Raw genomic sequence first — 16,797 nt, forward strand, 5'->3', positions numbered from 1 at the left:
ATTATGAAAGATTACCATAAGACTGCGGCTAGCTTTTTGAGAACTGGTATTTCCTGTTTTGATTTTTTTTTTTTTTTTTTTTTTTACTACAAATCCCATAATTCCATCTTCCTCCCTCCCACACATCAGCCACCCCACCCATTGAAACATAAATGAGCTGCATCCATTTAAAAGACCTGTGGTTTTCAATCAGGGTGCCTACAGCTGTTGCAATAGTTGCAGATTGATCTGTCTCCCACCAAGCGATCCCTTCCCCCATTGAAGCAGACAGGCTCCCTGTCATCAGATGACTAGTGATGTCAGGTCTCGGCCGCATTGCAACCTGGGAAAAAATCCAAAACAGTCATTTTGTATGCTGCTAAAAATAAATATTGGGGTGAAAATCACATAAGAATTGTGAGAAAACCGTCACACACAGGTACAGACACTATATTATGAACTACGCTAACTTTACAGCCCCTGTAGCATAGTCAAATAAAAAAAATTCCTGGAATATCTTTTTATAAGAGGTACTCATCAGACACTTATCAGCCAATCACCTGCCTCAGCAATGTCCCGCCTCAGCCAGTGACTGGCTGAATAGGCTGTCGCTTACCCACGTCCAGGAAGGTGGGGTCGAAGCATGTTGAGGATGGGTAAGTAGTACGGGCCCCGTACAGGAGATCCGAGTGACGGGGCCCCGCACTTACCCCGCACGATTAAACACCTATCCCCTATCCTGTAGAAAGGGCATAAGTGTCTGTCTGATAAGTTGAGTTCCCCAGAGTACTCCTTTAACAGTTGCTATACCATCGGCCTCCATGGTAGACAGGAGATCTTAGAGACAAACACCCCCACCACTACTCTGATGACAGATATTGAACTATGTGTAACCCACCGTAGTTCTTAGTCCTTTGGTAGGTCCCATCCACATTTGTGAGATCTGCCAGATAAGTTACTGTCGCCGACCAACGTAGGTTCTTGTTCCTTAGACCCTTCACAAGGCTGCTTCTTCTGCCTTCTCTTCCTTTACTTTCTCTTAATCTGGGCAAGAGATGTCCTGACTGGAGTTTTTCCCACTTACCCTATTGACATGTGTTTGGCCGCATTTTCCCTGTTGACATGTACATAATCACAATTGGCATTTACTGTTTATCCAGTGTGTGACCAGTCTGTGATTGAGGTGAACCCCAGTGTTGTGACACTTCTGGAGGCTAAACCTTCCAAATTCCCCAGCACAGTGGCTTCGCGAACTAGTGAGGCCTTTGCCCAATGTACTGGGTGCTAGGTAGGTGCCCATAGATCGTCCTGCATTGCCCGGGGTATTTTATTTAGATCTAGGGTAGAAAAGTGAATCTTTTTCCTGGGTCAACGAAAATGTTACTACCCTGTTACTACTACATAAAAACCTTCACGTGGTCCTGACCTTCGTACAATGATGATGAATGATAAAACCCCTATAGAACCTTCCTCCATTGTATTCTCCACACGGCTCTGCCCTTCTCCTCCACACATCTACAGCTCTGTCAGGATTACTGTGTACATTCTCTCGTACAATCTCCGGCTTTGTCAGAGTTACTCAGCATTTTGTCCTGATGTAAACTCTGCCTGTTTGAATGGCGAACACACCCGTGAATTAGCCGCTCCCAGCCTTCAGTATACATCGCCTTGCCCTTGAACTGGCACTGCCAACCTATGTCTCTGCCAGTGTGGAGATATATATATATATATATATATATATATATATATATATATATATACACAGTGATCCCTCAACTTACAATGGCGTCAACATACAATAGTTTCAACATACAATGGTCTTTTCTGGACCATTGTAACTTGAAACCCGACTCAACATACAATGCTAAAGACAGTCCAGACCTGTGAAATGTGTCAATTGCCGGAAGAACTGACCAATCAGAATACGCATTCACTGGAAAAACCCTTGTATTACTGAAGCGCATGCACTGACTGGCTGTCTGGTAACGCCCCCTACAGTACAGGGAGGTATTACATGTTCTGTACTGCTCTTTACCTGTAGCAGGGTTAGCTGCTCATTTGGACACCAGGTGAGGGCGGCTCCATTATACTTTTTTAGGACACTGTGTTTACTGTAGAAGACCCTGAAGAAGCTCCTGTCCTCTACATAGACCAGCATTTCTCAACCAGGGTGCCTCCAGCTGTTGCAAAACTACAACTCCCAGCATGCCCGGACAGCCAAAGGCTGTCCGGCCATGCTGGGAGTTGTAGTTTTGCAACAGCTGGAGGCACCCTAGTTTGGAATCACTGACATAGACAGTGATTTACAGCTCTCAGCAGCTCTTTCTTACTTTTATATGTACGATCTTGCTTTATCTGTATTAGTTATCTACTTATTTTTCTTTAAAAGGGGTACTCCCGTGGAAAATATATATATTTTTTTTTAAATCAACTGGTGCCAGAAAGTTAAACAGATTTGTAAATCACTTCTATTAAAAAATCTTAATCCTTCCAGTACTTTTTAGGGGCTGTATACTAAAGAGAAATCCAAAAAAGAAATGCATTTCCTGTGATGTCATGACCACAGTGCTCTCTGATGACATCTGCTGTCCATTTTAGGAACTGGGAGTACCCCTTTATTTCTCACTTTTTCCTATTTTTGGATGACATTTTGGTGGCGTCAGAACCAATTACCAGGTTTCCATAGAGTTATGGTCTCAACATACAATGGTTTCAACATACAATGGTCGTCCTGGAACCAATTAATATTGTGACTTGAGGGAGCACTGTATATACCGCTCCTTATTGTCACATGCAAAGATTTGTCCTAATTGTTTGTTTGCTTTTTATTTCTTCTGTATGGTAAGGCTCTGTTCAAACTGCTGCCATGGTTTCCATTATAGCAGAAAACATGAAGACAGCGCCAGACTTTCCATGGTTTCCGACGTCCTGTCATACGACCCCCAAGTGCGTCATTAGTGCCCCCCTCCCCTCATCTCCCCTCATGTGTCACGATCATTAGTGTCCCCCTCATCTCCCTCACATGTCACGACCATTAGTGTCCCCCTCATCTCCCTCACATGTTACGACCATTAGTGTCCCCCTCATCTCCCTCACATGTCACGACCATTAGTGTCCCCCTCATCTCCCTCACATGTCACGACCATTAGTGTCCCCCTCATCTCTCCTCACATGTCACGACCATTAGTGTCCCCCTCATCTCTCCTCACATGTCACGACCATTAGTGTCCCCCTCATCTCCCTCACATGTCACGACCATTAGTGTCCCCCTCATCTCCCTCACATGTCACGACCATTAGTGTCCCCCTCATCTCTCCTCACATGTCACGACCATTAGTGTCCCCCTCATCTCTCCTCACATGTCACGACCATTAGTGTCCCCCTCATCTCTCCTCACATGTCACGACCATTAGTGTCCCCCTCATCTCCCCTCATGTGTCACGATCATTAGTGTCCCCCTCATCTCCCTCACATGTTACGACCATTAGTGTCCCCCTCATCTCCCTCACATGTTACGACCATTAGTGTCCCCCTCATCTCCCTCACATGTCACGACCATTAGTGTCCCCCTCATCTCCCTCACATGTCACGACCATTAGTGTCCCCCTCATCTCCCTCACATGTCACGACCATTAGTGTCCCCCTCATCTCTCCTCACATGTCACGACCATTAGTGTCCCCCTCATCTCTCCTCACATGTCACGACCATTAGTGTCCCCCTCATCTCTCCTCACATGTCACGATCATTAGTGTCCCCCTCATCTCTCCTCACATGTCACGATCATTAGTGTCCCCCTCATCTCTCCTCACATGTCACGACCATTAGTGTCCCCCTCATCTCTCCTCACGTGTCACGACCATTAGTGTCCCCCTCATCTCTCCTCACATGTCACGATCATTAGTGTCCCCCTCATCTCTCCTCACATGTCACGACCATTAGTGTCCCCCTCATCTCCCTCACATGTCACGACCATTAGTGTCCCCCTCATCTCTCCTCACGTGTCACGATCATTAGTGTCCCCCTCATCTCTCCTCACGTGTCACGATCATTAGTGTCCCCCTCATCTCTCCTCACGCGTCACGACCATTAGTGTCCCCCTCATCTCCCTCACATGTCACTATCATTAGTGTCCCCCTCATTTTTGAACAAACATAACAATTTTATGTATGTCTGCCCCATTTTCACACTGATTCACTTTTCCATTACCCCTTCGGCAGGAGGCGGACTTTGACATCATATACCCTAATAAGACATAACAAAACAACCCCGAACTGTTGTGACTTGGAACACGTAGCTTCTGTGATCATTGAGTCACTCGGCCAATTCTTTGCTTTACTTATCTTGCATTCTTCTGCATTCTGATATTAGCTTAAAGGGGTATTCCAGGAAAAAAAAAAATGTTCTGAAGTTAAGGTTGTTCTTTTCTGTCTAAGTCCTCTCTGATGACACCTGTCTCGGGAAACGCCCAGTTTAGAAGCAAATCCCCATAGAAAACCTCTTCTAAACTGGGCGTTTTCTGAGACACCGTGTCATCAGAGAGGACTTAGACAGAAAAGAACAACCTTAACTTCAGAAGGTCATAAGTACTGAAAGGATTAAGATTTTTTAATTGAAGTCATTTCATTTACAAATCTGTTTAACTTTCTGGAGCCAGTCGAGAGAATATATATAAAGTTTTTCCTGGAATACCCCTTTAAGCTAATATCAGAATGCAGTTGGTCTCAGAACAGGGCATGTTGGGTCATATGCCTGACAGGGAGGAGAACCGCTGGCTGTCTCCTAGGTTTAGTCCAAGGTGTAATGTCCAAGGAGTAATACAGGGATGTGTATCACTGGAATTGATATGTAAATATCATAAAAATATAGCTAAGAATTTGTAAAGTTTCTTCAGATAACTTTCGGCCTCCACCCCCCCCCCCCCCCCCCCCCAGTTACTACTTGTACATGTGTACAATACATAATTGGAGCCCTCTATACCTTCCCCAACCACACAGAGGCTACATCCATACTGATGGTTTCCAGTAGTTTTTTTTTTTCCAACTCTCAACTTGCAGGGTATCTCGCCCCCTTATCTCGCCCCCTTATCTCGCCCCCTTATCTCGCCCCCTTATCTCGCCCCCTTATCTCGCCCCCTTATCTCGCCCCCTTATCTCGCCCCCTTATCTCGCCCCCTTATCTCGCCCCCTTATCTCGCCCCCTTATCTCGCCCCCTTATCTCGCCCCCTTATCTCGCCCCCTTATCTCGCCCCCTTATCTCGCCCCCTTACCTCGCCCCCTTACCTCGCCCCCTTACCTCGCCCCCTAACCTCGCCCCCTTATCCAGCCCTCTCATCCCATCCCCTGCACTACTTATTCTCTGCGCCCGCCCGCCAGGCAGTCAACAGGATGTTGCAGATTATGTTGTTATGCATTGAAGTCAATGGGTTTCGCTTGCGGATTTTCCGTTCCCGGACAATCTCTGCAGCCTAAGACTAACGCAACAAGGAGTAACGTAATGTACCGGAAATCCCATAGATCTGCATGGGGCTTCAGACAAAAACACCACCCTTAAAAATGGGGATGGGTTAGGTTTGATTTAACTATGTTTAGTTGACCTATAAGTGAAGTGACAAGTTTTATCAAAATATCTCCAGCCATTTGGCAGTCATGCCGGAACGTACATACACACATATGTGGTATGGGGTGAGATGCAAAGGGCAAATGGAATAACCCTAGGGGCAGATGGCATTAACTCCTAGTGTTCGTGACGCCAGGGCGTGGTTTATCCTCAATACCACCCGAAGGTATACCGCTAGATCCTGCGCTAGGCACAGGGGCAATAATGACTCAGATGCCAATTTACGGACAACGGTAGCTTTACTGAGGGTAGACAGATGGTAAAGTCTATACAGTTCAGCCAGGGCCCACGGAGATGACCAGTGACTTCAGAGACCTTAAGGGCTTGCTGGGACTTGTAGTAGAGGTGGACAATTTAGTGCAGGCCATGTTGACTAGACAGATGACTTTGACTTGACTGACTTGTGACTGACAAGACTGTGACTGTGGTTACTTGCAGGTTTGTAGCTTGTGGCTGCACAGACTGGACTTGAGGCTCCTATGACTCCGGACACTTAGACATGACTTGACTGGACCTCAGCAGGAAGCAAGAGAGAGAGCAGAGTCTCCACCCAGGGCTTATATGGGGGAGACTCTGGTGGGATCCCATTGGTCACCACTAGATCACCTGGTCACTGATACCTCTTGGGTAACAACCACATGACAAATCACATGGTAAACACTCTTAAAGATAGAACACTCTTGCATATATAACATAGGGATTATATACAATTACAATAAACAAATGCAAGGGGGGGGGGGGGGGGCGGGGCCCAGGGGACACTGCAGGAGGCTGCCTGACAGGGCAGCAAGGGTACGGGGTAACACCTCCTGTACTGGGCCACCACACACACACACACACACATATATACATATATATATACCTGTGTGTGTGTGTGTGTGTATATATATATATATATATATATATATATATATATATATATATATATATATATATATATAATGTTGAGATATTAGTAAAATAAAAAAATAATATATATATAAATTAATATGAAATAGGAAAAGCTACAGCTTACCTTCTTTGTGTCGCCTATTATACAAAATTGCCCTGCAGCACTTAGGATCTGATATGGACCTGGACAGCCCCTCAGCAATGGTTCCCTAGCGGAATTAGAACCGGATAACGCTGCTTTTTACCAGAATGTCCGCTTTAGGGCTTGGCTGGTGACTAGAAATAGAAGGGGGAAGTACAATCCAACCTGAAAACAGCAGGTGCAAAAAATTCACACAAAGCCCCAAGAAGCTTACAAAACAAACGCTATTGTGTGATGGAGGATTGTGCCGCCCTGGCGGGTCATCACATGATCACTGTTGTCAGCCATTTTGGTCTGGGGATCAATGGGATTAGTGAAAGAAAGTCTTAGAACCCCTAGAAAAAGGTGCAAAACTACAATTCCCAGCATGCCCAGACAGCCAACGGCTGTCTGGGCATGCTGGGAGTTGTAGTTTTGCAACATCTGAAGACCAGTGGTCTTATGCAAACAAAAATACATTAATTTTTGCTTATTTGCGGACATGTTCCTGATGTGCGTGGGTCTAATAGTGAACAATAATAGTACACAATGACGTCATGCTTTAATATACCTTTCTCCGCTTTTCTATTCCATAGGGAGATTTGGCAAAGAAGAAGATCTATCCTACATTATGGTGAGTCCATGCAGACATGTAACAATACACCTACAGCATTCACCACTAGAGCCTATTGTACCCGTCTGCCCTACATGATACATACAGGTCCTCGGTCCGGCACGGGGAACCTGCTGCCATCTTCTTATATACACATAGGGGGAGAGTTATCAAAACCCGTCTAGAGGAAAAGTGGTGCAGTTGCCCAGAGCAACCAATCAGATCGCTTCTTTCTTTTTTGAAAAGGCCTCTGAAAAATGAAAGAAGCGATCTGATTGGTTGCTATGGGCAACTTTTCCCCTATTCAGATTTTGATAAATCTCCCCCATAGTTTGGACTGAAGGTCTATGGGCACTACATGCCGCTTTCTGTAGTATAGGCGGCCATGTTGGATCTACACCATAGATCCGCGGAAGTCACCTCTATTTTTTTGTTAGGCAGGCATCCAAGATCTAAAAGAGTCGCTGTATACAGTTCCTCTTGATCCAAAGCTGCTCATACAGCTGTTATGGTATAGTTACCAAAGCAGCTAAAAGTTATTATTGCGTTAAATATTGTTATTCTCCCCCCCCCCCCCCTTCCTTTGTATTGACATCTTAAAGGGTTACTCCGGTGGAAAACTTTTTTATTTTTATTTTATTTTTTTATTTAAATGAACCGATGCCAGATTAATTAAAAAATTATTAAAAAATCTTTACCCTTCCAGTACTTTCTAGCAGCTGTATGTTACAGAGGAAATTCTTTTTGTTTTTGAATTTCTTTTTTCGTCTTGTCCACAGTGCTCTCTGCTGACACCTCCTGTCCATGTCAGGAACTGTCCAGAGCAGCATAGGTTTGCAATGAGGATTTTCTCCTGCTCTGGACAGTTCCTGATAAGGGCATCAGGTGTCAGCAGCGAGCAGTGTGGACAAGACAAAAAAGAAATTCAAAAAGTAAAGAATTTCCTCTGTAGCATACAGATGCTACAAAGTACTGGAAGGGCAAAGATTTTTTAATAGAAGTAATTTACAAATCTGTTTAACTTTCTAGCACCATTTGATTAAAAAAAAAAAAGTTTTCCTTCCTTTAAAGGAGTTGTCCAGCCATTAGCATGTATCCCCTATCCACAAAGAAGAACAGGGAAAGGGGCGTTCTACATGCAGTTATGCAATGTTGGTTATGCTCTAAGCGTCACCTCAAAATGATCACGTAGTGTAAAACTCACCAGCGCGTGGCGTAGACTTATGGTCGCAGACATTCTACAACTGTGGATTCACTAGAGGGGACATGGAGAAGCAGCCAATATATGGAAACCAACTTCGGGACACCAACAGATACTGGTGCTGACTTGGAGCTCTGTATCTAAACAGCCGCCATGAATATTTAAAATAAGTTGACGCGTTTCGAGGAGCATTTCTCCACTTCCTCAGGTCATATATCTCCTTTATTATTTTAAATGTCCATAACAGCTGTTTGAATACAGAGCTCCCAGTCAGCGCCTGGAATTATCCGTTGTTGTTTTGCACTTGGTTTCCATGTGTTGGCTATCCACTGTATAGGAGATAGGTGTATTATTGTAGGAGGCCCCAGCAATTAGAGAATGAGGTCCTGGTCTCCTGTCAGATTAGAGTGGGGTTCACACGTGGGTCTGGTGATGGTAGCCAGCCAAGTACAGCACCCTGCTATCTACAGAAGCTCCTATAGATAGTAACTGGTATGACTGCATGCACCAAGGCCACTCCATTACGATGGGAGACTCTGGACTCCATTCTTGAGATTGGGGTGGGGGGGTCAGATCCCTGTTATAATACACTTATCATCTATCCTGTGTATTGGAGATAAATATTAATGGTTCGACAATCTCAAAAGTTGGAGGCTCTAGCGGACTACGTCCGGGTCCGTGTGGGCCATAGTAGTGAATGCGTCTATGCTTGTCCCGTGCACGGATACCATTGCAGCCGATTTGAGCTTTAGAAATCGTATCTGTGCATCGGAGGCATTAATCGTGACGTGAACGCGGTCTGAGTCCGCTGTAGTCATGCATCGTCAATCTACTCTGTGTTCCGATTGGCCACGTGACACACTTTTTTTCCCCCATGCCCTGTGTGACTACTATGTGTCTAGACCTATAGCTGTAATATGAAGCCCTTACATAGGACTGCCACATTTTTTCTGTTTTGTTGTCTTACAGGTGGCTGTATAGTGACGGACTCCTCCCTGTAGACACCTACATAGTTGGCTATGCACGTTCAAAACTGACTGTACAAGACATCCGAAAACAGTGCGAGCCTTACCTCAAGGTATAGTGTACAGTACCTAGAGATTTCATATGGCTCGGACGACACAGCCATTGGTCTGTAGAGTAGATGCTGTCGGGTTCTAGGGCAACCGGTAAAATTTTGAACTATTTTCTCTAATCCCATTTAAAAAAAGTACATAAAAATTTGCGTAAAGTGTTTCTAAAGTTATGCCGATCTTTACACAGTGAAGATTCATATTTGGTCTGAAATTATTTAAAGGGGTACTCTGCCGGAAAACATCTTATCCCCTATCCAAAGGATAAGGAATAAAATGTCTAATCGTGGGGGGGTCCTGCCGCTGGGGACCCCTGCAATCTCCGCTTCTGCACGCCATTGCACTGTGCAAATTCCGCTCTATGCCGGATGACTGGCGACCACAGACTCCACGCCCCCTACATTCATGTCTATGGGAGGAGGGGTGATGGCTACGTACTAGCTTCCGTGTTCCGGATGCTGCCGACCAGGAGATCACTGGCTCCCCAGCGGCAGGACCCCCGTGATCAGACATCTTATCCCCTAGATTTCTTTTTTTCCCGCAGCGTACCCTCTTAAGACCAAATTTATTTAGTACATACATTCATAATGGGGGGAGGGGGGGGGGGGAGAAAATTGGCAAAAATGGAGCTTCCTTCTACTGCAATGGTATCTTCTTCATGCCTAAATTTATATACTGGGATAGTACATGGAGGGTAATGCTGGGAGTTGTAGTTTTGCAACAGCTGGAGGCACACTGGTTGGGAAACATTGTAATTGGGGGGGGGGGGGAGGGGTAATTGACATTAAGTCTCCCTCTCATGCTCCTTCCATAAAAGAAGTCCTTTAAGTATATGCAAAACTTTGACTATATAATTTGCCTTAGTATTGAGAAAGTATTGTTCATTCCAAGAGCCGCAGCACCATCGATAGGTTTAATTAACACATTTTTATGTCTAATTTTTCAGGTCTCTCCAAATGATGCCGACAAGTTAAACGCCTTCTATGCGAGGAACCGCTATGTGTCCGGACAGTATTCAGACGAGGCCTCTTTTAAAGCTCTAAATAAGCACATTCTGGCCCTACCGAACGGGACAAAGGCCAACCGCCTCTTCTATTTGGCCCTTCCGCCAAGTGTGTACCATGAAGTGACCCAGAACATCAGAGTGACCTGTATGGGCGCAGTGTACGTATACTACAATGTGCCAAGGTGTAATGGTAGATCATAGGGGACTCTACTATATTAAAAAAAAATGTCCTCCTTATACAGTATAAAACATAAAGTGTATTAAAGGGGTACTCTGAAGGGAAAATACATTTCTTTTCAAATCAACTGGTGCCAGAAGATTATACAGATTTGTAAATGACTTCTGTTTAAAAAATTGTAAGCCTTCCAGTACCTATTAGCTGCTGTATGCTCCAGAGGAAGTTGTGTAGATCTTTCCAGTCTGATCACAGTGCTCTCTGCTGCCACCTCTGTCCGTGTCAGGAACTGTCCAGAGCAGAAGAGGTTTGCTGTGGGGATTTGCTCCTACTCTGGACAGTTTCTGACACGGGCAGAGATGGCAGCAGAGAGCACTGTGGTCAAACTTGAAACAACTACACAACTTCCTCTGGTGCATACAGCAGCTGAGAAGTACTGGGAGGATTAAGATTTTATATAGCCATAATTGAAATCTGTAGAACTTTCTAGCACCAGTTGATTTAAAAACATTTCTGGTTTTCCATAGTACCACCTTTTAAGTTTATCAAAGGTTTTGTTTGTTACGAAAAAAAAGCATCAGGAAAATCTAAAATATGAAACTGTGTCCTTTAAAATTGGATAAATTGATAATAGGGAATGTCAGGGTGTGGGTATGATGTGGCACGTATAGAGATGTAAAATTTCCAGAAATTCCATAGTATTCTATGTGTGGTCTGACTAGTGATTTGTACAGCGGTAGAATTATTTCCTTGTTGTGGGCATCTATGCCCCTATTGATGCCCCCCCTGATTTTATTTGCCTTGGCAGCAGCTGCCCGACACTGGTCATTACAGCTAAATTTACTGTCCCAAGTGTGCTCCCATTTAATATATAATCCCAGCCCGGATTTTTCCTCCCCATGTGCATTACCTTACGTTTATCAGTGCTGAACCTCATCTGCCACTTCTCAGCCCAAACCTCCAACCTATCCAGATCCATTTGTAACAGTTCACTGTCCTCTATTGTGTTATCTACTATATACAGTGCACTGTCCTCTATTGTGTTTACAGCTTTACAGAGTTTAGTATCATCTGCAAAGATTGTTACAGTACTATTCAACCCCCTCTATAAGGTCATTAATGAATATATTAAATAGAACAGGACCCAATTCTGATCCCTGTGGTCCCCACTAGTAACAGTCACCCAACCAGAATAAGTACCATTAATAACCACCCTCTGTTTCCTATCACTGAGACAGTTACTTACCCACTTACACACATTCTCCCCCAGCCCCATCCTTCTCATTTTATGCACCAATCTTTTATGTTGCACCGTATCAAATGCTTTGGAAAAATCCAGATATATGACATCCAGTGATTTCCCCCTGGTCCAGTCTGGAGCTCACCTCCTCATAAAAGCTGATCTCAGGTTAGTTTGATAGGACCGATCCCTCATAAAGCCATGCTGATATGGAGCACTCAGACGGATCCCTCCAAGGAACAGCAAAGGATAAAAGCGGCGCACAAGACTTCAAAGGTAAAATTATTTATTTACCCGGCATGCAACGCGTTTCGCTGGACAACTAGCTTCATCAGGCCTGATGAAGCTGGTTGTCCAGCGAAACGTGTTGCATGCCAGGGAAATAAATCATTTTACCTTTGAAGTCTTGTGCGCCGCTTTTATCCTGTGCTTTTCCTTGGAGGGATCCGTCTGAGTGCTTCACCTGTGTTGCCAGGAGTGGCTGCCGATCTTCGCCCGTTGAGGGTTATCCCATGTTTACACCATAGTTGTACTTGGCTGTAGTACAACTATACTCGGTAAGCATTTTTGCTTTTTCCATATCCTCTTTACAATACGTTATCACACTAGGAGCGCTTCTCCTTGTCTATATATGCTGATATGGAGTCATATATTAATTTTTATCAAGATACTCCTAAATAGCATCTCTTAGAAAACCCTCAAATAATTTACATACAACGGAGGTTAAACTAACAGGCCTACAATTCCTGGGGTCACCTTTTGACCCCTTTTAAAATATTAGCACCACAATTGCCATGCGCCAGTCCTGGGGAACAGTCCCTGTCACTATAGGTCCTTGAATAGGGGTCTGTCTATTACATAACTTAATTCCTTTAGAACATGGGGATGAATGCCATCTGGACCAGGCAATTTTTTTTTTTTTTTTTTTTTTTGTAGGCTGCACTGTACTTCTTCCTGGGTCAGACAAGTGACCGGTACTTCTTCCTGGGTTAGACAGGTGACCTGTACTGGGGAGTTTACCTTATCTGGTGGTATTTCCCCTGGTATTTCACTTTCCTCTAGGTTAGAGGATAATTAGCTGATCTGTGAATTTCCGATCACTGGGACCCCACCAGTTATAGGAACAGAGGCCCCTTGTTCTCCAGGTGAATGAAGCACAGAACACATACTCAGCCGCCGCTCTATTCACTGTCTATTGGATTTGTGAACATGGCCAAGTTCAGTGCTTTGCAGTGATTAGAAGTCCCATAGTGAGTGAATAGATAGCAGTAGGTGGGCATGCGTCCTGCTACTCCTTTCACTTAGCGGACAAGGGATCTACCTTCCCATGATCTGTGGGACCCTCACTGATCAGACACTTAGCTCCTATTCTGTGGATATGAAATAACTTTTTATGTTGAGATAAACCATTTTATATAATGTATGGAAAACCTTTAGCTGAGTTTCCCCTGTGGTTATGGCCCCACCTGTAGGTGTACAACCCATTTTCTGTGGTACACAGGAATAGGGTTATTCTTTATGGTTATGCTCTCTTTATCCTGTTTCTTCTTCTTACCTCTCACAGTGGTTGGAATCGGGTGATCGTAGAAAAGCCATTCGGGAAGGATCTGGAAAGTTCAAACAAGTTATCCGAACACGTCTCCTCGCTCTACCAAGAAAATCAGATTTACCGTATTGACCACTATTTGGGCAAAGAGATGGTGCAGAACCTCATGGTGCTCAGGTTCGATGCTTAGACACTTAAAGGGGTATTTCGGCTTTTTTACATCTTATCCCCTATCAAAAGGATAGGGGATAAGATGTATGATCGCAGGGGTCCCACCGCTGGGGACCTCAGCGATCTTGGTGCAGCCCCTTGCATTCTGTGCCGGGTGCTGCCTGTCCCGGCCTCTACCCCCTAGTGACCTCACCCCACGTCCCCTCCATTCATGTCTATGGGAGGGGGCGTGATGACCATAGACATGAATGGAGGGGGTGGGCGTGACATCAATAGGGGCGTGGCCATGACATCACAATCTCGGAGGCACTGCCCGGCACAGGGTAGGGCATAAGTGTATAAAGCCAGAATACCCCTTTTAACTTTCCTCCATCCAGCATCTTGTCTTATTCCGGCCTCTTATACCAACCTTTTGTTGTGTCCCCTTTAGATTTGGAAATCGGATATTTGGACCCTTATGGAATCGGGACCACATTGCTTCTGTGGTCTTCACCTTCAAGGAACCTTTTGGGACCCAGGGGCGGGGAGGATACTTTGATGAATTTGGAATAATCAGGTAGATATTTCACCAATGTGATTGATGCAAGAAACTGTCCCACGTGGACCTGACTAATGGTGGCCCTGTCTCCTAGAGATGTCATGCAGAACCACTTGCTACAGATGATGTGCTTGGTGGCCATGGAGAAACCAGTTTCTACTAACCCAGATGATGTGCGGGATGAGAAGGTGATGGGTGGTTGTTGTTGTTGTGTGTTTTTTTTTTTTTTTTTTTATTATTTTTTTAGGATTATTTGTTAACCTATACCCATAAGTCAAGGGACCCAATAATAAAACCTCTTTTTGGTGTTGACTAACTCTACCATACCATACCCGCCAGGGACAAAGGACTTCTGTAGGGAAATGATCTGTATTTGTGGTATATTTAATGCATCTCTGTTCTCTTTACAGGTAAAGGTGCTGAAGTGTGTGCCTGAGTTGACACTTAACAATATTGTCTTGGGACAATATGTGGGCAATCCTGAGGGGCAAGGAGAGGCTCAGAAGGGTTATTTGGATGACCCCACCGTACCAAAAGGTTCTTTTACCCCAACATATGCCACTGCGGCCCTGTATGTGAAGAACGAGAGATGGGACGGTAAGGGGTTGGCTTCATTTTATTTTATTTTTTTATGTAATATGAACAGAATTGGTTGCATAATCTGTATTTGTCCTTTAACTATACATAAGCATATAGAATCTGTACATCAGGGCTTTCCAAACTGGATGCCGCGGCCCACAAGTGTGTCAGCGGGAGCCCGCGAGATGTGATGTGGGACCATCTGTTCTCACATCAGTAGGCGCTGGGGGTCACTGTTATAAAGTGGCCTGAGCTGCTGATCTTGAACAGGTCGCTGGCGCTGTGGCCACTTTAAATTAGTAACCTGTAGTTGCTGTGTTGACTGACGTCATGCCAAAGAGTAGCGCAGGAGGACGCCACTCATTAATGCCTCCATTCGCAGAAGGATGTGGCACAGGGGGATTGAAATCACTTGGGGGAATGATGTGCCACAGGGGGAATATAGTGGCAAATAAAATAAGGGGGGGGGGATCAGGGGTGGTGGATAATGTTGCACAGGGGAAATGAAAGGGGCATTTAAATGACACAGGAGAGGATCGGGGGGAATGTGGCACAGGGGATGATAAAGTGGGGGATTGAAATGGCACAGAGGGGATAAAAGGAGGAAATAAATTGCATAGGGGGGATAAATTGGGGAATTATATGGCACAGGGAGGCTAAGAGAGGGGAATGATGTGCCACAGGGAGTGATAAAGAGGGGAATTTAAATAGCACAGGGGGGAGAAAGGGGGAGGAATGAAATTGCACAGGTCGGGTTTGGGGGGATACAATCGCACAGGTCAGGTTCAAGGGGAGGAGGAATGAAGTGGCACAGAGGATGAAGGAGGTAAAATAGCACAGGGGCTTAGCAGCCAGATTTGTAATGCTGATATTAGATACTGGTATCACATTATACGTCGTAAAACTTGCGACGTGATACAAGCTATAGGTGCGATTTGGTGTCTCACCTAACTATGCACTTCTAAGGCTTGTTTCACCCTACAAAAATTCTCTGTTTTTAAACATCCGTATGAAGTTCCGTCTGAAAACCAGCTGAAAATGGTAGTAGCAAAATCCTATACGTCCGTTAGAAAATCCCATTATAGTCTATGGGATTTTTCTAATAGCCGTTTTAACCCGTTATAGTCCATTATTGATAACAGCCATTATTTTGTGACGGAAGATAGTACGGAAGAAAATAGTTCATGTACTATCTTCCGTCACAAAATAATGGCCGTTATCAATAACGGACTATAACTGGTTAAAATGGCAGTTAGAAAAATCCCATAGACTATAATGGGATTTTCTAACGGCCAGATAAGATTTTATTACTGCCGTTTTCAGCTGGTTTTCAGACGGAACTTCATACGGATGTTTAAAAACTGAGAATTTTTGTAGTGGGAAACAAGCCTAAGGCTTCTTTCACACTGCTGTTAGTACACAGTAGCATCGGGAGAGCCGGGCAGAATAGCGGGAGAAAAATGACTGCTTGTGCCGTCTTTTTCTCCTTGCTGTACATACATTAGAACAGTGTTTTTCAAACTGTGTCTGGACATGCTGGGAGTTGTAGTTTTGCAACAGCTGGAGATACACTATTTGGAAAACACTGAATTAGAGTTTATGGTACTTTTGCTTGTCTTGAAGGGTAACTGTTACTGTTAAAAATGCCGTCCATACTGCAGGCAACATGTTAAAAAGCAAGAAGAGCTGAGAAGACTGATGTATAGTTTGGCTGGAAAAGATGCCGCAGAAGTCCAGTGGGTGGTCCTACTCTGTGATTGGCTATATTACCTGATTAAGACCACCCACTGGACTCCTAAGCCCTGAAGGAGCAGAAATTTATATCAATAAATCACAAGTTCTACGTAATCTTTTCCCACAAAACTCCATAGGAGTCTGCTCTACTCCTCTTGCTCTATACCAGTGGTCTCCTACCTGCGGACCTCCAGATGTTGCAAAATTACAACTCCCAGTATGCCCGGACAGCCAACGGCTGTCCGGGCATGCTGGGAGTTGTAGTTTTGCTACATCTGGAGGTCCGCAGGTTGAAGACCAGTGCTCTATACC

At 44.6% G+C, this 16,797-nt stretch overlaps 1 protein-coding gene across 2 annotated transcripts in view; it reads left to right on the top strand.

Annotated features, from left to right (window-relative positions):
* Window positions 1–16,797, top strand: part of G6PD (glucose-6-phosphate dehydrogenase) — a 39,234-nt gene that overhangs the window by 15,356 nt on the left and 7,081 nt on the right. For both annotated transcript variants that reach the window (XM_056540102.1, XM_056540103.1), the window contains exons 3-9: window positions 7,206–7,243; window positions 9,393–9,501; window positions 10,443–10,660; window positions 13,482–13,640; window positions 14,065–14,190; window positions 14,267–14,360; window positions 14,583–14,769. In XM_056540102.1, the coding sequence (XP_056396077.1) occupies window positions 7,206–7,243; window positions 9,393–9,501; window positions 10,443–10,660; window positions 13,482–13,640; window positions 14,065–14,190; window positions 14,267–14,360; window positions 14,583–14,769 (931 nt within the window). The remainder of the gene's footprint in view (window positions 1–7,205; window positions 7,244–9,392; window positions 9,502–10,442; window positions 10,661–13,481; window positions 13,641–14,064; window positions 14,191–14,266; window positions 14,361–14,582; window positions 14,770–16,797) is intronic.

This window comes from Hyla sarda, chromosome 9 (assembly GCF_029499605.1).
Source record: "Hyla sarda isolate aHylSar1 chromosome 9, aHylSar1.hap1, whole genome shotgun sequence".
Taxonomy (NCBI): Eukaryota; Metazoa; Chordata; class Amphibia; order Anura; family Hylidae; genus Hyla; species Hyla sarda.